Source organism: Numenius arquata, chromosome 1 (genome assembly GCF_964106895.1).
Source record: "Numenius arquata chromosome 1, bNumArq3.hap1.1, whole genome shotgun sequence".
Lineage (NCBI taxonomy): Eukaryota > Metazoa > Chordata > Aves > Charadriiformes > Scolopacidae > Numenius > Numenius arquata.
The window spans coordinates 11,772,675-11,798,428 of record NC_133576.1 but is presented as its reverse complement, the minus strand read 5'-3'; the positions used below and the strand labels follow the sequence as shown (position 1 = coordinate 11,798,428).

Genomic DNA, 25,754 nt, shown 5'->3' with positions numbered 1-25,754 from the left:
ACCCCAATGGTCTCGCAAGGAGCAGCTTGTGTGTGGGTGTGGCAGAGAACGTGGCGAAGCCCTGGTGTGATTTGAAGTTTTTGCTTAGCATGAGATGGTGGAAAGGAATCCACGGTAATGCTTTTGAAAACCTTTGCTTGCAGCTGAAACTGTTGTTGCAACCTCCTGCCTGCCCTTAAATTCACATCCCTGCAGTCTTAAGCTGATGTGTAATCTCTGTGGGAAATGCAGACTTAATAATCAGTCCAAGGACTCTTTCATGTCAACAAGAGTCTGGTTTATTTTTCTTAATGTTTGCAGCCATGTTGGTCCTGTTCAGCTGTGTGAATTTGGGACTGGCTTCTTCTGCCTGTTCCCATCTAGAGAATGGAATTCAGATACACTTTTTTTATTTCTTTCCTTTTTTTTTTTTCCTCCCCCTATCTCCAGGGTGGTGATAGAACTGAAGTACAAATATTTGTCTTTCCTGGTCTAACACGTTTTTATATAGTGCTGAGAGCTCTCTCTTTATTCAGCTGTCTAACTGCTCTGTCCACCTTGAAATACAGAAAAAAGCTCAAGGTCAGTCATCTGAGAAACAAAACTGTCATGAGCTTGGCTGGTGAATAGATGCACATGGCAGAGGCATTGCAACGGGAAGGAATGCGAGGAGCAGAAGTCTCTAAAGCAGTTCTGACCCTGCCTCGGATTGGCAGTGCAGAAGGCATCAGTATAGTTATTGCCGACAAATGTTAGTGTAGAGCCTGGCTGTCAAAGGGAGTATTTGATACATGAGGTTGCTTCCAAGATCCAACCTGGACTGTCCCACTTCAAACCTAACTGCAGGTATCTGCAGGAGGTAAGGATTTCAGCTTGGAAGGTACAGGTGAAACCTAGCACTAGATTATAGTACCAATATAGACAGCCTTTTTGTGTGTGCGTACAAGGAAGGGGAAGGGAGAAGTGCAACTAGTTTTCTGCAGTGCTGGAAACAGTCTGCTCCCAGTAAGTCCCTCAGCAGTGGTGGTGGTGCAGCAGTGACAGCAGCCTGGTTGACCCTCTTACTGCCCAGGCAAAACTACCTCCTCATCTCACCAATGCTAAGTGAGTGGGTGTGGATGAAGAGTAGGCTCATAGTCCTTTGCTCTTGTGTGTGTGATTATTATTATTTTAAAGAAAAACTGTGCTCTTTAGTTGGAGTCCCTCTTGTCTCTACATGCAACATAGGTAGCATCTTATTTCTGTGTTTGTAGGCCGGATTGTATGCGATGGGAGCAGTGGTTCTGTAGCAGGGAGGGGTTCTTGTGTCAGAACTGCTTGTTCTTAAAACGAAATAATCTTTGGAAAGGTGTGGAGGGAGGATGATGTTTGAAGCAAATAAATCACCTTTTTTTCCTTCACCTCCCCCCCCTTTTTTTTGTTCCACTCTTCTAAAAATATTTTGCTGGAGATGATGCCCTTGAGGCAAACGCCAAATGCTGACTTTCAAAGGGAAAGATGGGAATACTAGCACTGGCTCAGTGAGGAATTCATTAAATCTGGTGCATGAAAATGGGTATATTGTCTACATCAAGGCAACAGAATGGAGAAGCAAAACATGAATTAAAAGTTTAAGGTAGGTTACTTGGGACAAAGCCTAAAAAAGCACAAACATCAGTTCATAGGTGCTAAATTGTTATTCCTGTCCCTTATGACGCTTCTGCTAGACAGTTCACCCTGCCGGCAAAACGGCTTTCTCCAAGACACTAATTAGGGTTCCTTCCACTCTGGAGCACAAAATCAGAGAGTGTTTGACAGCAAATGAGAGAAGCTCTGCTTGCAGTTAAATGTTAATCCTTTCTTCACTTTCCCAAGTTTCCTCATAGTTGCATCTAGATGCTGCTGAACTTTGTTGCTCTGATATCCCTGAGCCTATTTGCAAGTGGTGGGGAGGATCTGGAGGGACCATTAGTTGGGAACTTTTTGTGCAGGTTTAGCCCACTGGCAAATGCCACCTGTCTTATTGCTGTGTTTTGGAGGAATAGCTATTATGTCAGGCAGAGGCCTATCATCCAAAGCTGTGTGCTGCTGGAAGCTGCTGCTGTATCTCTGAGGCTTGTGAGGGGGAAAATGAAGCTGCATCCTGGAGCTGAGATCTGGCCCCTCCATGGGAAGTGCAGAGTCCCATGAGAGGCCCTGTGTTACTGTGGTGATGGCAGCAGGATAAATAACTAGGTGGACTAGAATCTCAAATGCCATCTGTCCAACTTCTTAATCACTCTGTTTGGTTTTTTTTTTTTGTTCCCTTCCCCCCCTCCTCCCTAGGATTTTATTATAAAGATTTTGATGGGGTTAGGTGTTGTCATGCTTCTGGTTGCTTTTCCTATGCTTGCACATAGTCTAGATCAGAGGTATTCACTGCACATGAATTGTTAATATATTGAGGTGAAATACAAAGTACACTGGAATCTTCTTAATGAGCTGCTCTGTAAATGTTGCTTCTGATGTTCCTCTCTGTCTGAAGCACCTATTTGAGTGTGGCTTGAGAAGCAGCTTTGCCTGTGGAGAGTGCAGAGAGAAAGGTGAGAGGAATGAAAGTGCAATGGAATCACACCTGTGAGCCCATACTTAGGTCAGAGGTGGTCCTGCCTCAATACAGCTGGATGCTGCCCCAGATACTATCAGACCTAAGAGAGCTCAAGTTATCTGTATGTGGGCTTTTACGGGAACAGGGCAAAGGAGCTCTAACCAGCTGTTACAGGGAGCAAATGCAGAGCACTGAACACAGGGAAGGTGAAGAGAAGTCATGTACAGTGGTAATATAGCATACACCAGTTTTCATGTGGGTAAGAAATGAGAGTAAGTGCTTAGGTTTTAAACAATATTGAGTCTTGAGAATCTTGCTTCCATGGTAATCCTATTTCTTACTAGTATAACATGAGCAATATTATAAGATAATGGAAATGGCAGCAAAGCTGACTAAATGTTGTGGATGATGAATGCTCAATTTAGTTGTGTGGAGAGAGGGAAACCAAATGAGAGGTCTAACTGCTGAATCACAGCAGAGGGAAGGGACCTTCTCTCCCCTCTCAGGCTTTTCCCTATCAAAGTCTTAATCACCAAAGCTCATGTTTCCCTTCCCTTGCCCTTCTCTGGGACATATGGGAAACAGTTTTTGTTTTGAGCCACCTATGAGGGTGGTCAAACACCGTAATAGGTTGTCCAGAGAGGTTATGGAGTCTCCACCCATGGAGATATCTAAATTGTGACTGGGCAAATGGGCTTTAGGTGACTCTGCTTGAGCAGGGGGGTTGGACTAGATGATCTCTAGAGGTCCCTTCCAACATCAACCATTCTGGGATTCTGTGATTTATAGCAATGTCCTTTTGAGACATGCTGTATGGTTGAGCTTTATACCATAGTAGGCACCAAACATGTAAGTGACCTGCACCTCTGCCTTTGTATGAAGAGGTGCCACAGGGGCAGTGATTAAACCTTTCTTGTAGTAGGGTGTGGGCTGTAGGATTTGCCTCTTGATGCTGGCCTAGATGCAGAGCAGAAGTCCTAGTCCTGAATGTTTGTTCTGCAGCAGCTGTAGCTCTTGATACCACCAGGGAAATGCTGCAGCCCTTCTCTGGCGTAAGGGTACAAGAGGCACAGGTAAGCCATGCACTTAGTGTCCTGCAAGACTCATCTTGCACAAGCTTTGGTCATCAGGATCAAAGATTAGGCTAGTCGGAGGTGTCATCTTGGGGAGCTCAGTTCCACTAATTTTATGATAACCTTGGGATCATTAATTCATGTAATCGCATGAACAAAATTACTTTGAGGTCTGCTTGCGAAGGCTGAAGCTTTGAGGACCGCCAGAGTTTGAAAAACAGGCTAGGGTCTCCAGGTGAGATTATCAGCAGAGCAGATTATCAAAGAGGAGACAGAGGTGCTGACCAGGAAAAAGATTACAGATCTGTCATTTGGGGAGCAGAAGTATTGTTGGGCAACCACTGGAAAGAGTCAGAGGGATGTGACTTGGAGGCCAGGAAAGAGGAATGCACCCCAAGTACTGCAAATGAGGCAGCTTCTTGGCCACTGCAGCAAGAGGGTGACAGAGCCGTGTGCTGTGAGCTGCAGGCTTTATAACACTATCCCTCTTAACCTGATGTTTCTGAGGGTCATCCAGTAGAAACTGGATAGAAACAGGGAGCAGATCTCAAGTTTTGAATGTCTCAGTCACTTTTTATCCTTGGTTGTGCTCCAAATGTGTTGCTTGAGGCCCTCTGCCTCTTTTTGTACACTTGAGCCTCAGCATCTGTAAAATGGAGATGTGTGCTGCTGTGGGCATATAGCATATCATTGCAAAATCAGGAGGCCTTTCAGTAGTTGTACATTAACTATATGGGGGAAGCTAAAACAGGCAAGAGCCTTTGGTTACCTGAGCTGGCTCTGCAGGCACCTGGAGTGGCAGTTGCCACAGCAGCAAGTCTTTCTGAAAATAGATGATCAGTCCTTAACAAAAAGAATTAATCTTGGCATTGCTTATTGTTAGTCAAGTAAACATCTAATAGCCTTGAATTCACAGGCAGATTGTTGTTTTGTGTTTGTTTTTTTTTCCTTCACCTCATCTCACACACAGCCCCGCCTCTTTTTTTCCTTAAAGGAAACTTGACTGCTCTTAGACTACTAGAGCATCTAATCTGGAAGAGCCTTGAGATATCAAAAAAAAAAACGTTCAGTGCTTTCACCTATAGGCTAAGGAGAGAGATGGAAGTACCAGTGCTGACAGCAAAGAGGAGGCAATTTGTAACCCTGTGCAGGTAAGGGCAGTAGCTCTTGCTCAGGGACATTCCAGCCACCCTGGGTGAGGAACAGCAGGAGCTCAAACTGGGATGTGGAGTGGCAGCAGAAGGCCTGTGCTGAGTAGGACTTTCACTGGGTCCAGCATGCAAAATTTTTCAGCTGCATTATTGCATCTACAGACATGGTCTTAATTAGCTTTCCTTTAGCAGGAAATGAAAATGCTAAATCTTTTGGCTAGGTTCAGCAATTAACATTAAGACTAGCAGGAGGGTGTCAGGGTAAAAATGTGTGAATGGACCTCTAATGAGTCACTGTATGAGAAGTTTAACTGTTGGGCTTGTCCAGGAAGTTCTTACAGAGGTGGCTTTGTCTTGTAAAAGAAGGGAGGTGAGTTATGCCCTAGAGTTGCCTTGGGCAGTTACAAAGCTGCAGAGCTTTCACACTTGGAGTACTGTGGCCAGTTCTGGTCTCCCCAGTACAAGAAATGTATGAGCTTGCTGGAGTGAGTCCAGTGCAGGGCCATAAAGATGATTAAGGGACTGGAGTGGGGATCTCATCAATGTGTATAAATACCTGGTGGGAGCGAATGAAGAGGCGGCAACCAGGTTCTTCTTAGTGATGCCCAGTGACAGGATAAGAGGCAATGGGCACAAACTGAAACACAAGAAATTTAATCTGAACACAGGAAAAGAATATACATATATTTTATTTTTTTTATTTTTTTTTTCTCTGAGGGCAGTCAAAAACTGGAACAGGTTACCTGAGAGGTTCTAGAGTCTCCATCTGTGGAAATACCCAGAACCTGGCTGAGGTCTGAGCAACCAGCTCTAGCTGACCTTGACTGAGCAGGGGCCTTGGACTAGGTGGTCTCAAGAGGTTGCTTCCAACCACAACAGTTTTGTGACTCTGAAAACAAACCTAGTTCTGGGCTTTCCAGAATGGTAGATTAAGAAATATATAGCACAATGAAAGTAAGAGCTACTTTCTGTGGGAAATGCAGTCAGACAAATTCAGATGCTGCACGAGGAGAAGGCTGTTGGGCAGTGACTCCTCACAGTTGTAGTTTCTCTCCTTTCTGCTCAAGTGCTTTTTTCTATCCTGCTGGTCCCATGTGAGTTCTTCCATATTGCTGCATAAAATGAGATTCAACATGGTATAAATTTCACCAATGTGAAGCAGGCTGTCCAGAAAGAGTCTTGGAGGGGTTATAAGGTGGCAATGGTGGAAGCTGCCAAATCTGAGGACACAGAAATGAGTCTTCCATTATCTAATGGCTGGTTTCTTTGTCAGCAAAGATTTGAAAGGATTTCAGCCTTTATGTGCTCCTTAGAAAACATCTTCCATGGGGAAGGAGCAGAGATGCCAAGAAGTAAATGAACAAGGGATGTCAAGTGGACCTAGGAAATGTAACAGGCCTGTAAACTGGGGATGGAGGATTTAATCTGCTTATGGAGATGAATCAATACTTGGAGGTCTGAAGACCTCACTTGCCATCACTGTCATTTATTGGATTAGTTGAAATAAATGTGGCATGCCAGATGATTGCCAAAACCTTGAGAGTTTATCAAATCATGTGGGTAGGAATTCAAACAGTGTTGGAATCGAAAGTATCGTTTGCTGCCTCCCTTCCAGAGCGATTCCAGTTCCTTACATGTAAGATGTGTCTTGGTCCTGCTTTCACTCTGCTCATCCCTGCTTCTAGCAAGCCGAGGTAGAATATATGTGCATGTGTGAGCTTTGAGGGGCGTGGGTTCTTCTAGGCTACCATGTGCTGAGTCCTCCCTGGTGACTCAGATTATTGAGTCCCACCTAATACTGCAGCTTTCAGTTTTCTGAAGAATCTTCTAGTGCTGTTTTAGAAGGTGATGGCACAGCTTAAATGACCCTTAAAAAAACCAACCAACCAAACAAACAAAAAACCAACACAAAACCACGAACAAAACTTTTAGGTTTTTTTTAACTTGTTGAATATCTTCTCCCCTCCACTTCAGTACAGCAGGTCAGTTATCCTGGTTGAAGTTACTTTAAAAAGCATAAGGTGGAGGGGAGAACACTTTAGTTTGAATAATGTTTTGGAATAAAGGTGTGATGATCCTGAGTTTGGTACTTTCTGCTTCTAAGTAAACAACATTTTCCGTAGTGTTGTTGCCTGCATCCTTGACCTCTGGGAACGGATATTCCCCGTAGTCCTAGACTAAGCCCCTTTTAGCTGTATTTCAGTGAGTGGTAGTTGAGTTAGAGCAGCCTGAAGGGAAGCCATCAGCCTGAAGTGTGGTGTAAGATGTGGTAGAGTTACAAAGGGTGAGAATGGGATGCTTATGTTCTGTTAGGCATCGCAAGCTACTATCTCCTGCAAGGACAGGAATTGCCATTTCAAATTGGATTTTTAACAGAGGTTCCCAAGGAAAAGAGACTCCGAAACTTGTCTGTCCTCTTTGGATTTCCAGGTCTGCCCCATCTGGCAGTGAGTTATGCCACACCGGCGCCTGCAGCTCCCAGGTTCTGGGCTGTGTTGGCAGGATGTGATGTAGGAGTCGAGACTGGGATGTAGGCACAGCACGGTTACAAAGTCTTGTCCTCTGCTGGGATTTATAGTGTGTGAGGTGGAGTCTGGGTGTAAATATTTCAGCTGCTGCCCTGCTCCCCTACCCCAGTCTGGTTTAGTGGGGAGGGAGGTCAACTTAATAGTGCTGCAGCATGTGTAGCACAGGTACATCTGTAAGCCAGCCTAATTCCAGCCACAAGCTCCCAGCTGCTGTCCTGATGAGCAGCCTCACTGTCTGAGTGATCTCGTTCACCCAAAGGCGTGTTTGGGATTACATTTCCATAAGGCTCCAGCCCCTACTGCTATGTATTCCTGACTCCTGAAGCAGGTGAGGACTGTTTTCTCATCTCTTCGTTTGGATACAAGCTGTATGAAAGCAGTAGGTGGTGGTCATTATTCTCTGCCCCTGTGATACTTTGCTCATTTGTGAAGCAGGGCATGTTCCCCGTCTCTGATGCAGGGCTCCACAAGGCAGGCAAGGGTCTTGCAAAGCTCCCTTAGTGGAAAGGATGCAATGACAAACCTCAATATCTTGCAAACATCATTGGGGGAGAAAATCCTTCCCTTTTGCACAGGAGTTGGAGAGCTCTGCTTTGTCTGGTGTATATTAAGAAAACACTTCCTTACATAATATGTAGAAATGTTTAGTGATGTGGTCTTCCCATGGTATTCCCCTCTCTTCATATGAAAGTCTAGGCATTCCACAGATTGGCCCAACAGACACTTAAGAACACATAAAAAGTCTAGTGAAGGTCTCAGACTATGAAATCCTGATATTAAAAATAGTTCTTCATCCTTGTGTTAGTGTTGTGCTTGTCTGCTTATGAAAGAGTATTTGATTACATGGCTATGGCTCCTCAAATAATACGCTATAGAATGCAGGTAGTGTGTATTCTTACCTGTGTAAGCCAAATAGCATAAGAAAATAGTAAAGCTGGAAAATACACTGCACCACTGGAGATAAATGACTTGCTGCATATTCACTGTAATGCAATAGTGGGAAAAGCTGGAATTTCTAGGGGGCTTAAGGTTAAATCATAGAATTATTCTTACTGTATCTTAATAAATATCAAAAGCTATACCTATTTTGTGACAGAAAGATACAGTGCTCTTGTGTTTTGTAGGATACCTCAGAGCAGGGTTTTTTTGGCTGACTTTTTCTAAACAGCCTGTGAATTTCTGCTTGTGTTTTTCCTCTTAGAATCAATATTGAAAATACTTACTTTGCTGAAAGGGAAGATCCAAGGTGGGAAGCACCACCTCAGTTGTATTCAGTTCTCAGTTGTATTCAACTTAACTTTCACTTATGTGTCCAAAGCCTAGGCAAACTATAAAAGTAGTATTTTTTTTTTTAATACCACTTAGCATTAGTGTGTATTTCAAACATCCATTACATTTCTTAAATTGAGAATTTAGAAGTAGAGATGCAACTTTCTAGGTCTTCCAATGAATACAAATGAATTGTACTCATTTAAAGTAAACCTGATGATCTGCAACATATGCATAACCCATGTAGTTTCTGTATTCATGAAGTCAGTGCAGAAGAGAATTTCCCAATATCCAGCTTGCATTTATGAGTAGTTGAGGATGCATAACCCAGTATTACCATTTTCTGCGAGTCTGATGTGAGCTTCCTGTTACACTATGCTGATGCACCCAGCTCTGGAGGGTTCACAGGCTGGTGTCCAGCCAGAGGCGGTGTACATCACCTATGGAAATGGGCTTGCTTTAACTGTGTCATGGGCAAAAAGCTGCTGGACAGGTAGCTGGAATGTGTCCTTTTTGTGATGACAGTTGGTTTCCCCATGGATGGAGAATGGCTTCGTGTGCTCTCAGGACCCTGGCTTGAACATCCTGTCTTCATGCTCCTTGGATTTGTTTGCTTGTTCAGTTCCAATGCCACTTCATTTGGGTCTGTGTTCCTTGAAACCGTGACTACAGCAAACACCTACAAACAAGCAGCAGCTTGTTCAGCCCAGTCCCTGCATTTCCCAGTTATACCAACATGTGCTGGCTCAGCTCCTCCAGCCAAGCAAGGAAGCCTCAGAGTAGCCTTTCAATGCATTCTGGTGGTGGTGGCCTATTGTGTTAATACCCTTGAGGTGTTACCTGTGAGTCTTGCTTTGTGATAGTGTTTTTCTTAACTTGATTTTAGCACCCTACTGTGAAATTTATTTGGGAACAAAATTGCATATGTAGTTTTTTGTGGTCAGAAGGAAAAGCTGGAGGGCATGCCAAAAGTATATTGCAAAGGCTTAGAACCCAGAAGGCAATGGAAAAAGATTCTAGTGTTTGCCCTTCTGTCTCAAAGCGGTTTTAATTATTTATGAAGTTTCGTGTTGAAGACTATTTTTTTAGGAATTGGTGGCTGTAGCTTCTATATTATGATGATGATGGCAGGAAAGTTCATAATGATTATGGCTTTCAAGAAGGTGTTTTGTTCCACTAAACTAAACTCCCATGTGAGCCTAGAATCACTAAACAAGAATAAATAGGAAATTTTCTTTTACACTTGTGATTGCAGATGCAAGCCCTTTTTCTGAACCTGGTGTCCTCAGTGTAAGCACAAGTTGCCATCTCAGGTAGTTGCCCTTCTGTTAACTTGTTAACTCTGTTTTTTCAGAAGGTGGCACCCCCTTCTACATTTACTCTTATTGAAGGGTATAAAGTTGAGATATCTGTGAAAAGTCTTTCACTGATCTAGTGAGAGTCCATTTTAATTTTTTCAAAATGTGGTGGGCTTAAAATGTGTGTCTTATCTACTTAATATGCTTTCCTCAATTAAAGGCCTCTAATCGAGATGTATTGTCTCTTCTGATGAGTTATGCGTTCTCATAACCTGTTTTCTTGAGCAATGCATGCAGCTCTGGAGAGGGAGCTGAAGAGATGTTCTTTTCAAATGGAAATGGTACCATTTCCATTTGGTGAAGGCAAACTGCTTGTTTGCTTCTCAAAGCAAATAGTAAACTGAGGGCCTTCTACTCCACAGCTGTCCTACCTCTGCAGCTGTGTGGTGGCCAGATAATGTAAGGAGAAACCTTGGTTGCTGGTGTAGTGTGCTGCATTAAAACCTTTGCTCACAAACCAAAGCAGCCTTCCTTGGCTGGTTGAGGGCAGTCAGGGGTGTATTCGTGTTTAGTTAGGTGGGGTACATACTGCAGGTGCTAGCTGCTAACCTGCTTTTTCATCCCTAACTATTAATGTCATCTTCAGTCATCTTTGCAACTTTTCCAGTAATGTTAATTGGGTTGGGTACGTAAGAGTCCAAGCAAGAAAATTCTCAGTTCTAGCCTTGGGTCTGTTTTGTGTGTATTTGCTTAATTTTATAATAGAAGTTATTCAGGTTGCTCCCAATTGGGTAAGTGGAAGCTACTGAACTTTCTTCCTCTTATGTCTGCTGCATTTGTCTACTGTGTCTTATCTGACAGTCACCTCTGACCTGGGGACAGGACTGTGATTCTGGATTAGGTCTAAATAACTAGTCCAGTGATAAATGCTGCTGATCTCCCTGTGGATATTGTCGGCATCTACGTCAGACCAAGCCTTCTCTTGTTCTGTCTCTTTTGTCTTGTTCTTTTGTCTTCAGCTAACACCTATCTATACTCTCCTTTCTCTTCCCACAGGCAGATGCAGTGCGGGTATACGTGAACAGCAGCTCTGAGAACCTCCGATATCCTGTCCTGTTTGTAGTTCGCCAGCAGAAGGGAGTGCTGTCGTGGCAGGTCCCGCTAATTTTTCGAGGCCTGTAAGTACTGGAGTCTCTTCCTGTAACACACTTGTCTGCCAGCTGTATCCATCATCAACCTTCCTCAAGTTCTAGATCTTACTGCTTGTGTAGACTGCAGGGCTTGGTTGCAAATCATGCTTGCTCACTGTCAGCTGAACATAAGACGACCAGGATTTGGTAGGTAACCTCTTACTTGGCAGCCTGCTCTTATCTCTTAGTTCCTCAAATAAGTACATGGAGTACCAGGAGGCTTGTCTGCTGAGGATCTGCCTGTGTCACTAATCAGTAGTGGATCTACCACATGGCATTGTTGTCATTTCTGCAGTTGCTTACAGTGTGTGCAAGCAGTTCTTGGCTCTAGTTTGGAGCAGGCTTTGAATAAGCTCTCAAAAGAGCACCCTAACTGCTGTGTTACAGTGCATTTGGGGAATAAGGGCTCTCCTCTGTTTCTCACTCCAGGCACACCTAAGTTGAGTGAGTCCATTCTGGGTGGTGGTGGTTGTTTTGGGGATGCTTTTTTTTGTGAAAGTGATGTTGCTGTGTAGCTTCAGCAACCTCTGAGCTAGTTAGGCTGTGAATACTGAGACTTTGCAGATACTTTAGACCATCTGAGATGTGAAGCTTTATCCTATGACTGAAATCCTGGCACCAGGCAATAGATACTCTGCTGTGTCTTGCCTTATCCGGGGGATGATTACAGCAGTGGCTGTTCTGGGCTGTCGTTGCATGTTCTGCCTCCAGCAAATGGCAGATGTGCTACATCTGCAGATGGTGCAGGTGGCCTCAAGGGAAATAAAATGCTGGTGGTGGTCAGTCCCTTGTGCAGACCACAAAAGGCAACAGAGGTGGAGTTTAAGCTCTGAATAAAAGACTGAATGGTCTTGGCCTTTCAGATTAGTATTTCAGTTATGCAAGCAGGGGAAAAATAATGTCGTTCTTCAAACTGCTGAACAACTTTTTAACTGCTATCTCTCTCTCTCTCTCCCCCCTCCATCCAACTTTCCTTTCCGTCCTTCCCCTGGCTGTTGTAGCTATCAGAGGACCTACAGTTACCAAGAAGTGAGTCGGACCCTTTGTCCCTCTGAGCCAACACCTGAGACAGGACGCTCTGACCAGATTATATTTGTAGACGTCGCTTCCATGGCACCATTTAATATCGCATATGAGCTGCTAGTCACCAGGCTCAAGAACTTCCAACTTGAGTAAGCTGGACTGTGAGAATACAAATGTAACTTCATGTATCTGTTTTACAGGGATTTACAGGTCCATCTGCCTAGCCTTCCCTTCTTTTTTTTTCCCTCAAGAACAAAAAAAGAGATTGTTTTTCATAGAATAGTTTGGGTTGGAAGGGACCTCTAAAGTTCACCTAGTCCAACTTCCCCTGCAATAAGCAGGGATGTTTCCAACTAGCTCAGGTTGCTCAGAGCTCTGTCCAACCTGACTTTGAATGTTTCCAGGAATGGGGCGTCTGCCACCTTTTTGGGCAAACTGTTGCAGTGTCTCACCACCCTCACTGTAAACAATTTCTTCCTTATATCTAGTCTGAATCTACCCTCTTTTAATTTAAAACCATTACCCATTTTCTTTTGCTTAATCTGAAGGTATTCTGCATGTATTCCAACTCTGAAAGTTTTAGACATGCTGGCATTTCTTTTCTAGGACCAACAAACCCTTTAACTTCACTGCCAGCCCTTCCCAGCCTCAGGTAAGGAGGAGTCCCGTGTAGCATTGCTTGTATGTCTTGCCCCATCCAAATGATTGATGTGATCCTTTGTTAAAGATAGCAAAAGCCTTATGTCTAGCTTGTTGCCCTCTTAGGATGCAGGAAATGTCCTCACTGTGGGATTTTCTGTGGATATTTGGAAGAGTTAACAGTCCCTCAGCCCGTCTAGGGGCACGTTTGGGTCCTCTTGCAAAGCAATTAAGTGAACCAAAAACCATGGCCAGAACAAATTAATGGTATCTGTAGTTCAGGAAATTCCAGAAATGTACAGAAATCCAGAGGCTATTGGACTGCTGCACTTCATGGGAAATGAGATGGTGCGCACCAGCGTCTTGTTCCAGCCAGCACTAGTTCAATTGCTTTAGCGTGACTGGCCAAGATGCAGTCTTTACCGGAGAAAAATAAGTACGTAAATAAATAAGCTGTAAAGGTACAACAGAACTCAGGCTGTTATTCCTTGCTCAGGGCAGCAAGTCAAGTTGCAAGGTGATAAATGAAATGCCTGGTAAGTCTGGTTATTAGTTCAGAAGAGAGCACATATGTACCGCACATTCAGCTGAGCAGCCTTGTTTAGAGCCCTGCAGATACTACAAGTCTGTCTTGAATGAAAATGCTGTTGGCAGTAACTATAGTGATACAGAAGCTCATAGAGCTGGGAAGGGATGTAATTTACCCAGGCTGTCTGGTACTCCATTTTTGTTGTTGCTGTCACTGTTAGTAACAACACTTAATTTTAGGTTTCCTATTACCAGGCATCCCAGCTAATATTTTTTGCTGTCAAATGTGTTAAGCTGGTTTGCAGACACATGTGGTATTTTATACTATAGAAGCATAGGGAATGGTGGTGCCTCTTTATAAACCTTCCTTACTTAGGATCTTACAATTTTAAGGTAGACTGTTTAGGATCTAGCCTGGAATTTGTTTTGTGACTTTGGTCTGTTACTTGTCACAGTTAATAATATGAGATTGGTGACTTTTAATTATAGGCCAGATATAGAGAGTAGAAGATGAGAGATTCTTAATGGGTATAATGCTGAGGTTTTTGTAAATCAAAGTATTAAGTAGTCTGGGGGGTGGGAGATACAGGGCAATTCAAAAGCTAGCTGTGTTGGAATAAATTGAAGGCCGGAAAAAGACAAGCGTAACAACTGAAGGAGTTGTCCTCCAGAACCCAGCTCATGCCGAGGGCAGGAGAAATTAGATATGCTCGTATAGGTCAGGAGTGTTGCCTGGATGTGTTTATACCACTCATAGTCTGTGCAGGAGAGAACTGTAGGTCTTGATGCCCCTTATGTCAATTCGGTACTCTGGTATAAGTGTGACTTAAAGAAAATTATAGGAGGGTCCTCATGGGCAACTTCCTCAAGGTCAAAGCTTTCCGAGGGTAGTACACCTGGGAAACCAAGGAGCTCAGACTGCCAGCATCCTTGCTTGGCGGAGATAAAACTTGCTCTGTTGAAGAAACCTGCTTGGTGAGTTTTCAGTATGTAAGGACTTGCAGTTGGAGACAGCACTCCCTCAGCAGTGAAGGGACCCTGCTTAGAGGGGGTGGTGGGAATAAATGCTTTAGTAAAAATGGACAAACTTGGAAAAAGTCTGGCAATTTCTTATCCCTGCCTTTCCAAATGGGGGCCCTACTTCTTGGGAAGTAGGGGAAGGGAAATCTGAAATGGCTGGCCCTTGCCTCAGCACTAAGCTTTATGTGACATAAAGGGAGCTCACCAGTTTGGAATGTCTCAGGTTACATATTCAGAGCAGGAGCTTCAGTGGTTTCCTGCCCCATGGGCGATGCCTGCCCCAGGGCAGCAGCAGTGCTGCCAGGTGACCACGAGGAAGGGAGGAAGGTAGCTGGCAGCAGTCCTCAGCCTTGTGTCTCCTTGGCTGTGGGGTGAGGTGCTCATCAGCCCCTCATGGTAGCTCTGTGAGCCTGAGTTATCAGGGTCTGAGCTCCAAGTAGGATGACAGGAGCCCTGCAACAAGCAGGCACAGAAATGCTACTTCTCCAGCAACTGGCAGATGTAGTACCTCAAACTTTTACTGGAAAAATATGCAAATAATGGTGTTGTCTGGGACATCTTTTGCCCAAATCTGAAAAGGCCCTTTCTGGGACAGGGAAGGGCATTTCCTACCCCACAGACTGTCCTCTGGGCCTGCTCAAATTATGGAAGCACAAGAAACCCCATTCCTTGCCTGCAGAGGAGAAGTAGGAACATTAGCAGATGTTAGTCTCTCCCAAATTTTTTCAGAGCTATAGCTGAATTATTTTCAAAGCTGAAGTGAGAAGTGAAAACCCCCATTACCCTTTGCCCTCAAAATGAAACAAAACCAAAGAACTAATATCAGGCATTTATTTATGAAACTCTTGACAGAGTTTCAACCATTTGACCTAATACTTCCCACAGTCTGTCTTTGCAACAACCTATTTGAGATAAACTCCATGATATGTTCCATATATAAAGTACAGCCAGCAGTATGGAAACATCTGGAAATTGCTCATAGCAATATAAAATGGAGTAGGGTATAAAATGAAGTCACTTTATCTTGATCAGGTGGAAAAGAGCTCAAGGAGAACAGAAGTTATGCTCTATCTTGCATGTTGAAGGTGTCTGTGTCTAACAGTGTGCTATGCAAGGGAGAAGAGTTGTCTGTACATATTTTATCTCCTCTTCTGTAGTGTAAGATCCTAATATTTGAAATCTGGATTTTTATGAAAGCCCTCCACATCCAACCCTGAAGCCCAGCTTGAGCTGTGCAGATACCTTAGGGAGATTCTAAAGCTACTGGCAGGGATGATTTGTGGACCATAACTCTCAGTACTCTGCTTTCTCCTCAGTATTTTTTGTACAAGTTTCCTCAGGATGTTGATTCGGTCATTATTAAGGTGGTGTCTGATGCAGCCTACCCATGCTCGGTTGTCTCCGTCCAGGATATTGTGGTAAGTCTGAGCAGAGAAAGGTAAGGAGTTACGTGCTGGAGATCTGTGCCCTCCTGTGAGGGGCTCTCTGGCCCAACAGAGAAAAAAACCCTAGTAAGGGATTCATCCTAGTGTGGTGCTGGTGAAGGGAGCCCTTGAAAGAGGAATGCAAATCTTCTGTCAAGGAGGCAAAGACAGGGATACTGAGTTTTCTTGCAAGTAGGTAAAGAAGCTGTTCCCCTCCAGCCTGTCCATAGGGCATTTTTTGTGTTTCCCTCGTGCGGTTTAGTACTCTGATGCCTTTGTGATATGGGTCTGTCTCTGCGGAGTGGTGTTGGATGGAATGCTGGTGCCTGAGAGAGAGGGGGCAGCGCTGTTCCCTTGACTCTTCTCTGGCTCAGGGCAGCATGGGAACGTCTGATTTCCAGACATGTGGTCTCTCCTTTCCAATGCAATTTCCTCTCTATGCAGTTCCTCATTCCCTTTCCTGGGAAGGGGACAACACATGTTCCCTTCTATGGAGGCTGGCTGTTTCTTGCAGCTGGGAAATAGGGAGGTGGGAAAGGAGGATAAATATCAGGCTGAGTGATGCAGGGACCTGCAGTGTGGGAGCAGCAAGATGGTGACAGAGGTGCAAGATGCCTTGGCTGATGCCTGTGAAGTCCTGGCTGTCACCTTTAATACTCGGGGTGAGGAGAGAAATGGGTGACATCAACTCCTGCCTATATCCCTGTGTTTGAATGGTAGAAGAGCAGGAGGGGAGACTGACAGGTGAATTTTCAACCTGTCAGGCACTAAGAGTAGTGGGAAAGAGTAAGATGAGGGCAAGCACTTGGCATATAGTACAGCACATAAAGCATGTCACACAGCCAGCGTATAGCTGAGTGTGTGCACTGTCCTGTGGGAATGGTGTAGTGATGACTCTGGCGGAATTCTCTTCTGGGATTAAACTGCAGCCTCTTGTGAAGACTGCTGAGATCAGTGAATGCAGGCTGCAAGTGATGTCTTCAGAGCAGCTTTTCTGGATTCTGAATGGGTCCTGGTTGTTTTGTTCCCTTTGTGAACCCAAGCAGGGCCTTTTTCTGCTGCCTTGCACTGTCTGTTCTCCTGCTGGCTCCCTACAAAATTAGTTAAGATTTTGTGCCTGGTTTAACTCTTAGTTGTGTCTGTTTTAGTGCCCAGTGTATGACTTGGACCATAATGTGGAGTTCAATGGTGTTTACCAGTCTATGACAAAGCAGGCAGCTATAACAGTACAGGTGAGATGCTGATTATTTTTTTCTGTTGTCTCAGTGTTTTGAGGTGTGGGGGTTTGTTTTATCTTTCTTCCCTGCCCTTCCCCCCGCCCCGTGGCTTGGCTTGTGCATGGCTGTGATCCTTTCTTTTTATTAGATAAGCTGACATAATTACAAGAAGAGTGTTACCATTTACTACAAAACCTTGCTTATGTTTGCTTAGTCAGGTGTGTTATTATCTTAGGTGATGAGGCTCTAGATCAGAGTGGCTGCAACCATCTGTCTTCTGTTTGAACCTTAGCTCTTCTATCACTGGGGTGGTGGTAATAGGGCCTTATAAGCAAAATTTATGTAGATGGCTTGCATGAAGTAAATGAATGCATTAGCATTGGTTTGCTTGTTCTGGGGTACTGCTGTACTGCGTACTGGTGAACTCACTGAGTTTATTGTCAGCAAGGATGTGGGAGCAACCCCAGAAGCCAAACTCTGTCCAGAACAGGCAGGTCTCTGTAAAGCTGGTGACTCTGTAGCAACTAAAACCTGATCTCTGGCCCTGTGGAGATCATCTGCTTTGCACTGGAGGGAGAGGCTGCTTTGCTTCTTATGGATTCTGTCATCTTCTGTCCTCCCATGCAGAGAAAGGACTTCCCAGGGGAGCAGTTCTTCGTTGTATTTGTCATCAAGCCAGAGGATTATGCCTGTGGGGGTTCTATGCCTTCTTCCGTTCCTGGTAAGTTGTGCTGGGAGGCAGATTTGGTTGCAGCATCCAGATGATGGAGCAGCAGGAGACCGTGGGAACCTTCCTGTGGGATGACACAGCATGGTCATATACCTCTATCTTATGCAGGTAGCTGTGAGGAAGAATGAAGTATAAACTTTTTATCATTGGACAAGTTAAAAGTCTTGATCAACCCTGGAAATGGCTGACTAATACAGTACCTGGCTTGCTGGGGTTATGTGCTCTTCTGAGGAGTTGCTGGTGTCTTGGGTGATGCTGGAGACACCCAAACAATACTACTTACAGCTTTTGGTGTTTTGGTGGTGTGTGGTTTGTTTTTTTTTTTTCCGCCTACTGCTCTATTATCCTCCTACCTGCATGGGGACCCTGATGGCAGTTCCTGCAGAGAGCACCTTCTCCAACTGTTACCTTGGGATCTATGACAGTCTCATGACTTGGCGGGAGCAGGAACAACTAGTGATTCTGGGGCAATAATTTTGAGACACTTGTTCTAGTACCTTTCCCAGCCAGAAAACACTGTGTCCACCTCCTGGGCAGTGGTGAAAGTAAAGCCTCCACCGCTCATGTGGTGGGTGAAACTGAAGTGGGTATGCAACTATCCTCGTGACAGCTGGAGCCCATTTCAGGTCAGGGACATTCCTATCCTCAAAGCTGGATGGCTTTCTCCCTGTAGGAGAAGCAAGAATGCAACCAACAGATACACTGGGCTCTCCCAATTCCCACCCTGTCACCTTCCAGCTGCCTTTCTCTTACCCTAAAGCTGTCAGCAGAGCTGTACTGGCAGGGTGTGCTAAGCCCTGCTGAAACATAACAAGTTACTGGCATGACATCCTGCACAGAAGTGTTTTGCCAGAAGAGTTTTGGCCAAAGGCAAAAATGGTGTCCCAGTATTTGTAGTGACAGAAACTGCCCTTTGGGGACTGATAAATATGAGACAAGATGTCTGTGGGATTCAGGCATCCAGACTTAAGCAATGTGTGGAAGACTCAAGTGGGGATTTCTAGTCTGAAATTGGGTTGTGGATAGAGGGGAGGTGGGGGAAATATATGGAAAAGGCTGTACGTTGACAAGTCTGGGAAAGGTTTAGAGTGAAACCACACAGATTTTAGTGAAAAGCCAGATCCTGGTGTTATTGCAAGTGCAGAGAACTGAGATAGGGGCCAGAGATCACTCATGTTTGATTGTTGTTACATTTGGTGTACACTTTGCATCTCACAGGGAAATTCAACCGTACCTGGAACCTGCAACGGACGAAGAACCTTCAAGTGACAATTGTGCCCTCTATTAAAAGTTAGTGTGTTTGTGCAAAGCAATGAAGCTTTACGGGGGGACTTGGCAGTTCTGTGTAGCAGGGTATGACTGGGCTGGCAGCCCTCTGATGGCATGGTGCAGAAAGCACCATCATAAGAGGTAAAACCATTGCAGTCCTGGTTCCTTCCAGGAGATATTGTGTGGCACGGGGTGGTCTCATGGGCACACCATCTACCACTGGAGGTGAAGAAATGGGGGGAGACCTTGCAACAGGTTCTGGTGGTTTCTTTTGAAGAAAACCAATGGGTCTTGAAGGACTGTTTGGAGCTGGGCATTGTCACCAGATGGTATTGAGAAGAGCAGGACAGGAGCAATGGCTCTGAGAGGGGCTGTCCCTGCTCTTAGCTGACTAATGCCTTCTCTTTCCTCAGAGTCTGTTTATGTCCAGGCCATGTTCTTCAGCTTCCTGAGTTTCCTGTCCTTTTACCTTGGCTCAGTGGTGGTTGCTTTTGTGCACTACATCAGGTGAGTCGAGGGGTTTTACAAGAACAGCCTTTCTGTTTCTTCTTCATCCTCAGAGATGCCTCACCCTGCAGTGAATTCAGGGCAAGTGGGGCAGCGAGCATCTGAACAGAGCAGCCAAACAAGTCTGTGGGCTCCTACTGACCATCAGCCAGAAAACTTTTCTTCCTCTGCTGTGGTGATCATGGCAATGATGAAAACCCAAGGCTCTACCCTCTAGCTTTTGTAATTCCCCACCCCTGGGTTTCCTTATATGAGGACACTGGGTGACAGGTGGGAATTATGGTGGGACCAGCCTGGGATATGGGGTGTCAGAGTATCGGGGAACCAATACATTTCCTAGATTGCTGGACCAAGTACTGCAATAAGTAGCAGTGACCCAAATAGTCACTCTTGGAGTCCCAAGAGTGCTGATTTTCCTTCCTGACCTGCCTCTTCTGCCCCAAATCTTGCTGCTTGGGCTTGTGTTGAGGGGAATATCTGCATCTGAGGTGAACTTAGGCACAGCTACCACGACAGGTTGCTTTTGGGAGGGGGGTGGGGTGGGAAGCAAAACTCTTCCCAGTTGCCTCAGGGTCCCCTGTTGCTCACTGGAGGCGCTCTTGAAGTCAGAGCAGGACTGGAGTGCCAGGAAGCGGATAGCAACCTAAAAGGGAGGTAAGATTTGCTCCTGTAGGGTGGGTTACTGCTAGCACAGGATGAGAGCCTTGGTGGGGCAGCGGGTGGGTGCTCTTAAGGTGCTGGGGATGGTTGAGTTCGTTGGGATCCGTCACTGCTGCCTGTGTAGGCAGTGACAATGGTTAAGCAAATCCTTTGTCCAAACCATGGAAGCTTGAGAGTGGGGAGGTCCCTTCAACACTCTTTCCTGCCCTACTGGGCAAAGGTTGGCATGAGAAGAGCCGTATAAAGCTTTAAGCAAATAGCAGGTTGGTTTTGTGGGAACCACACTTATCAGCCAACTCCCCAGACTGAACGTGGCAGTTTTCAGTTGATTAAGAAGAGGGGGATCTTAAAGGTTTGGTGCTTTGAAACAATTTCAAGATGGGAGCATGGCTTAACTTCAAGACACATCAATGAAACAACATTTCATTTAATTATTCCAGTGAATTTACTTAAGTGTCTGTGCTCTTTTTTTGCTGTTGTATTTTCTTTGTTGTGAGCATATGTGTGGTTTTTTTTTTTTTTCCTTACCTGCCCCAGCTTGGCACCTGCATTGAAGGAGGTGGTGTTGGCTTCTTAAGCATTGTGCTGATGCATGCCACTAGCTCCTGCTGCCCTTTCAGTAGATTCTTATTAACTTGGTCTCTTGAGCAGGGGAATTTGGTGTAGGAAGGTTGTGCGAGAGTCTCTCCCAACATGCAGTGCAGGATGGGATTGTCCTGCCTCTGGTGGATAACTGAGGAGTTAAAAAAATACCTCTGTTGCTTTGGAAACTGGAGGGGCGGACAGCAATCAGTCATTGCTGAGCCATGCCTAGTCCAAACAGTATTCTGTTTGTTTCTTTATTTTTATGGGGTTTTGTTTGCTTGGTTTTTAGAGCTTGCACCATGTTTACCTGTTCGTGTCCTAGATCATCCTGTCATGGCTAGCAGGTGATGGGGTTTGTTGGCTATCTCATGAGTGCTGCCTGTTCTTTTTCAGAGTTCGAAGGAAGGCTTCAGCTGGGAGATTGAGTCCTGAGGATGGTAAGGTCTCTCTTCTGTTGTGTGACAGCTCTAAGTGAACAGCACAGGTCCCAGGCCAGGCAAGGGACAGGCTGTCAGTCAAGTACCTTCTGTCTCTTCAAGCCTTCTTCCCTGTACATGTACCACATAGCCTCCAGTGCTGATGAAAGATGTTAGAGCTTCCTCTCTGCCCTCACAAGAACCTTGTTCTGACCCCTTGCCCTGAGGAGCTGGCTTTTAGAAGGGTGGAGGAAGGGCAAGCCTTGGCTACGCCTGGCTACAGGCTAATGTTACTTTTGCCAAGTCTGTTCACTTCTAAACAAGGCACATTGAGTTTGTCAGCTCTTATGTTAAGATTTCCTCTGCCTGGTTTAAGCATGGAGTCTCTAATTTCTAAATTTAATTTAAATTTTAATTTGTTTTTAACTTGCAGTTGCAGACTACCAAGTGAATGAATGACTAATACAGTTAGGTTGTGGGGTTTGTGTTATTTACTTTGGTATTCGATTCAGTTTACTTAATGCTGCACCCATATTTCAACATACTGCAGATTTCTGCATTATAAAAACATAGCTGCATCTAAAAGGCTATCAGTGAAAGATGGAAATTTTTTTCATGTGGATGGGTGGCACTGGAAGTTTCTGCTTTCTGGAGCAGTGTGGGAGGCTGGCTGTGTCATTTTGTTTAAATATTTAGTGCCTGCAAAGTAGTTCAAAGCATTGGTCTGAGGATAAAGGCATCATCATTTGTACCCCTTTCCTGGGGAAAGGGAGGATGTTGTGTTTTGGCAGCACTGAAACGTTATTGGTGTGTTCCCTTTTTAACCCCCAGCTTCTTCAGTCTCTCCAGTCTGTTACATACCACCAGATAAGCATGCTAGTGTAACTGACCTATACTTAAAGGATCAGCAGTGGAACTAACCCAAGCATTACTTGGGTTAATATTTCTGCCAAGGACCTGGGGGCATCTGGTTTCTCAGGAGTGGCTTCTTCAAGCACTGTGATCCACATAAGCATCCCTGTGTGTGGAATGTGTGTGAAAGGTGTTTTCTTCACAACCAGATGAATAGGGGACTGTAAAAATGTGCTTTAAAACATTCTAGTTTTAAGTCATTTGGGATGGGTCCTGCTGTGAGACAACAGGAGGTCTTAGGCCACTGGAGAAATGGGAAGGGCCTGTGTGTTCAGGAGTTTGGGGAACCTGAAGGGACCTGTCTGAAGCCCTGGAAGAGGTCCAAGGTTTTGACAAGGGATGGCTGTCTAAGGCAAGGAGGCAGTCTCAGCTGGGTGAGACCGAAGCCCCAGAGAGTGCTGCTAGCGCTGCAGCTGAGGGTTCAAGTGCTAAAGGCAGCTTAGAAGCTGCTTTCCAAGCTGTACTGGTGACAGGTGGAAGATAATTTCTGGTGCTTAGTTGCCAAAGAAGCTGCAGGGCACAGATGCTGTGCTTAGCACAACCTGGAGGGCAGAGAACTGGTTTCCTGGGCAGGAAGGATTGTTGAACAGTATCCCTGAGAGAGGACAGAGGAGCACAGTTCCTTCAGAATTTACAGGTTTTCTCCCAGACACCTGCTCATTCTGTGACCTGTCCTCTCCCTTGTATTCTATGCCATCTTCACAGAGCCCTTTCCTCTGGGGAGGAACCATGTCTTACCCTCGTGCTGTTTCTTTCTCTATTGGTCTCTTCAGGGTGTGTGTCTGATGCCTATAAAATGGGCATGTTCCCTGTCATAAAATAGTTTGGGTAGGAAGAGACCTTTAAAGGTCATCTAGTCCAGTCTCCCCTGCAACGAGCAGGGACATCTTCAACTAGATCAGGTTGCTCAGAGCCCCGTCCAACCTGGTCTTGAATGTTTCCAGGGGTGGGGCATCTACCACCTCTCTAGGCAACCTGGTCCAGTGTTTCATCACCCTCATTGTAAATTTCGTCTTTATATCTAGTCTAAATCTACCCTCTTTTTAGTTTAAACCCATTACCCCTTGTCCTATCTCTACAGGCCCTACTAAAAAGTCTGTTCCCATCTTTCTCATAAGCCCACTTTAAGTATTGAAAGATCACACTAAGGTGTCCCCAGAGCCTTTTCTCCAAGCTGAAAAACCCCAACTCTCTCAACTTTTCTTTGTAGGACAGATGTTCCATCTGTCCTCCAGGTTACCCAGGGCACACCCGCTTTCTCTGTTTTTTTTCTCCTCCTTCCCACGTGCTAAGCAATCTGTCTCCGCCTGTTGTCTTTGAATATCCTACAACTCCATGTGCCCTTTTGCTCCTGTCACCCACCTTATGCTCAGCCTCTGTGGCGAACTTCCCCCCCCAGTCCTGTGGGTTACCTCCCATTCCACATCATCACTATCTGGTAGAGGCAATAGCTGGAGGAACCACACCTAGTGTGGTACATGTACTTTGACTCACTCACACACTGGGAAGTGGGACTGAAATTAGTGGGTGAGCTGGGTCTGAAGCAGCTGTTAGATACAGGGCAGAGCACCTCTTCTCTGTGGCCTCCCTGCTTTGTCCAGATTTAAATCTTCCCTTGGTTACTTGGGAGAGAAGGTTGACAAGTCACTTGAGAGCATAAAGCCTGGTCTAAAATAGGGAGGGAGCATCTCTGTGGGACAGGACTGATGGGAGAAGGAAGTGTGCATGTGCCTTGGTGCCAGGAATGTGGGGAAATGCTTCTCTTGCCCTCTTCCCAGTGATCGGGATTTCCAAATGACTTTAAAGCAACAGAAAAAAAACTGCCACGAGAGAGGGAGGGTTGCACAGCAGGTGAAGAGTAGAAGGTGGATCTTGACCCTGCAGCAACCTACAAAAATCTGCTAATCCCAGGTGAGCGCTGAAGGGGTGTCATATGGGGGGCTGCGGTGTGCCAGAGCCTGCCTTCTGGTGCTCAGTCCATGCCATGTTGTCCACTTCAGACAGTCCTCCAAGCTGTTCATTGCCCTGTCAGAGGAATGGGGTGGTAGGGTAGAGAAGCTGAAATGGAGATCAAGTCTTAACCCACAGCCCAACAAGCACAGTGAATGTGTCAAAGGAAAGCAGTAATCTGGGCTTGAAATATCAAATGTTATTGCTGTGAGTGCTCCCCTGCCTAGGAATCGGGCTCAGGCAGGGAAAGTTTTGGGGCTCTTTATGTATGAGACTAATGGAAAGAATATAAAAATCTACATAAGATGTTTATAGAAGTGCCTGGAATTGCTAGCTGGAAAGAGGAGAGTGTCTGTGCCTGTCAATTTGGGACAGATCAGGTACTGGGAAGCCAGAGATGCAGCTTGGGAAGCTCAGCCATTGCTAGGTTTGCAATAAAGTTGCTTGCTTTAAATACTGCCCCATCTCTTGTCCTTGTGCTGCTGACTGGTCACACAATGTTGTTATGAGGGTGAAGCTTTACAAGCAGCTGGACCTGTCTCATTGTTTGCCACCCCAGAAAGATGTGGTCCTGTTCTTCCTGCTTTTGCTCCCTCCCTTTTGGGGAGATAGGCATTTGACCCCTCTGTGAGGGGGTTCAGCTTGCTGTGTTTCCTGACATGTTTGTCTGCTGCCAGTTCAGCAGCTGAGCCCAACCACAAAGGTGTCAAGCAGGTACCAGGCAAAAAGAGAGAATGTGGAGCCTGGAGAAAGTTCCAGTGCAACCTGACTGGGAGGTGCAGCCTTCCTTGCTTCGGATGTGTGGGCTGGGAGGCAGGGACTTTTCCAGCCCTCAAAGGCTTGCCCTTCTTGTCATTAGCATGAGATGTGACCACTTTTTTGCACAGAGGACTCTTGCTTTCTCATCGCTTGGTTAAAACTCTATAGTAGCTGTCATGCCAAAGGCTGTCTATGGCTCTGCCAGGGATAACTGGGGGTAGCAATATTTGAATATATCAATGTGTGAGTAGGGGAAGGAGAAGAATTAGAAATTCATAAGGGTGCTCTGAGTATCGTGAGACTGGCTCTAGAATTTGCCAAGTCTTGCATAATGTGATCCAAGTCCTATGATGTGATCCTTACAGGGTGCTGGAGGGAGGCTCCTGCTTTTGCAAGTTGAACTGGCAGCCTGTGTGGGGAGGCTGAAGGGATGGGATTGCTTCATGTTGCAAAGCAAGGGTTTCCCTTTTGCACAGTATGCTCTAGAGGGAGACTGCCATCTGTTTGGAAAAATGCTGCTTTTCCCAAGACCCTCCAGCTCTTCATGCTGTTTTTATTCATGTCAGATACGTTTTGAAGCACTGACATGAAACTAATTGTCCCTTAATGGGTCTGTTTCCATTGCAGGATCTGGGATTATGACGTCTTCGTACCCCATCACAGCCAGCACCCCTGAGGGAAGCAGCTACGGTGCTATTGGTACACTATCTTCCAGAACTGGGGACACAGGGAGGGTTCTGTCTGGGGCAGGGGAAGGCACTTTAAAGTGTTTTAAAGCCAGAAAATAATACAGCTGCAAGTTGCTCTAAGAGCAGCTTGTAACTACTTGAAAAAGAAATTGCAGTTTGGGAGGTTAAGGTTGCACTTTAGGGCAAAACATCTACACCAAAAAGGTGGCAAATCTCTGGAAGAGGTGCTCAGAGAGACTGTCACTGAAAATATTTGTCTTAGCTAGGCAAAGCCACAGTCACCTGATAAGTGTTGGTGACAGTGCTGCTTCAGGCATGAGGTTGACTAGGGGCTGACAAAGGTCCCTTCCAACCAAGCTTCTAGGAGTCCGT

At 45.3% G+C, this 25,754-nt stretch overlaps 1 protein-coding gene across 1 annotated transcript in view; it reads left to right on the top strand.

Annotated features, from left to right (window-relative positions):
* SIDT1 (SID1 transmembrane family member 1) overlaps positions 1-25,754 on the top strand; it is a 48,233-nt gene that overhangs the window by 8,794 nt on the left and 13,685 nt on the right. Inside the window, exons 2-11 of the mRNA XM_074164798.1 lie at positions 10,921-11,042; positions 12,056-12,226; positions 12,684-12,729; positions 15,581-15,682; positions 16,837-16,920; positions 17,533-17,626; positions 18,854-18,925; positions 19,318-19,411; positions 21,050-21,093; positions 25,321-25,392. Coding sequence (XP_074020899.1) covers positions 10,921-11,042; positions 12,056-12,226; positions 12,684-12,729; positions 15,581-15,682; positions 16,837-16,920; positions 17,533-17,626; positions 18,854-18,925; positions 19,318-19,411; positions 21,050-21,093; positions 25,321-25,392 — 901 coding nt within the window. The remainder of the gene's footprint in view (positions 1-10,920; positions 11,043-12,055; positions 12,227-12,683; positions 12,730-15,580; positions 15,683-16,836; positions 16,921-17,532; positions 17,627-18,853; positions 18,926-19,317; positions 19,412-21,049; positions 21,094-25,320; positions 25,393-25,754) is intronic.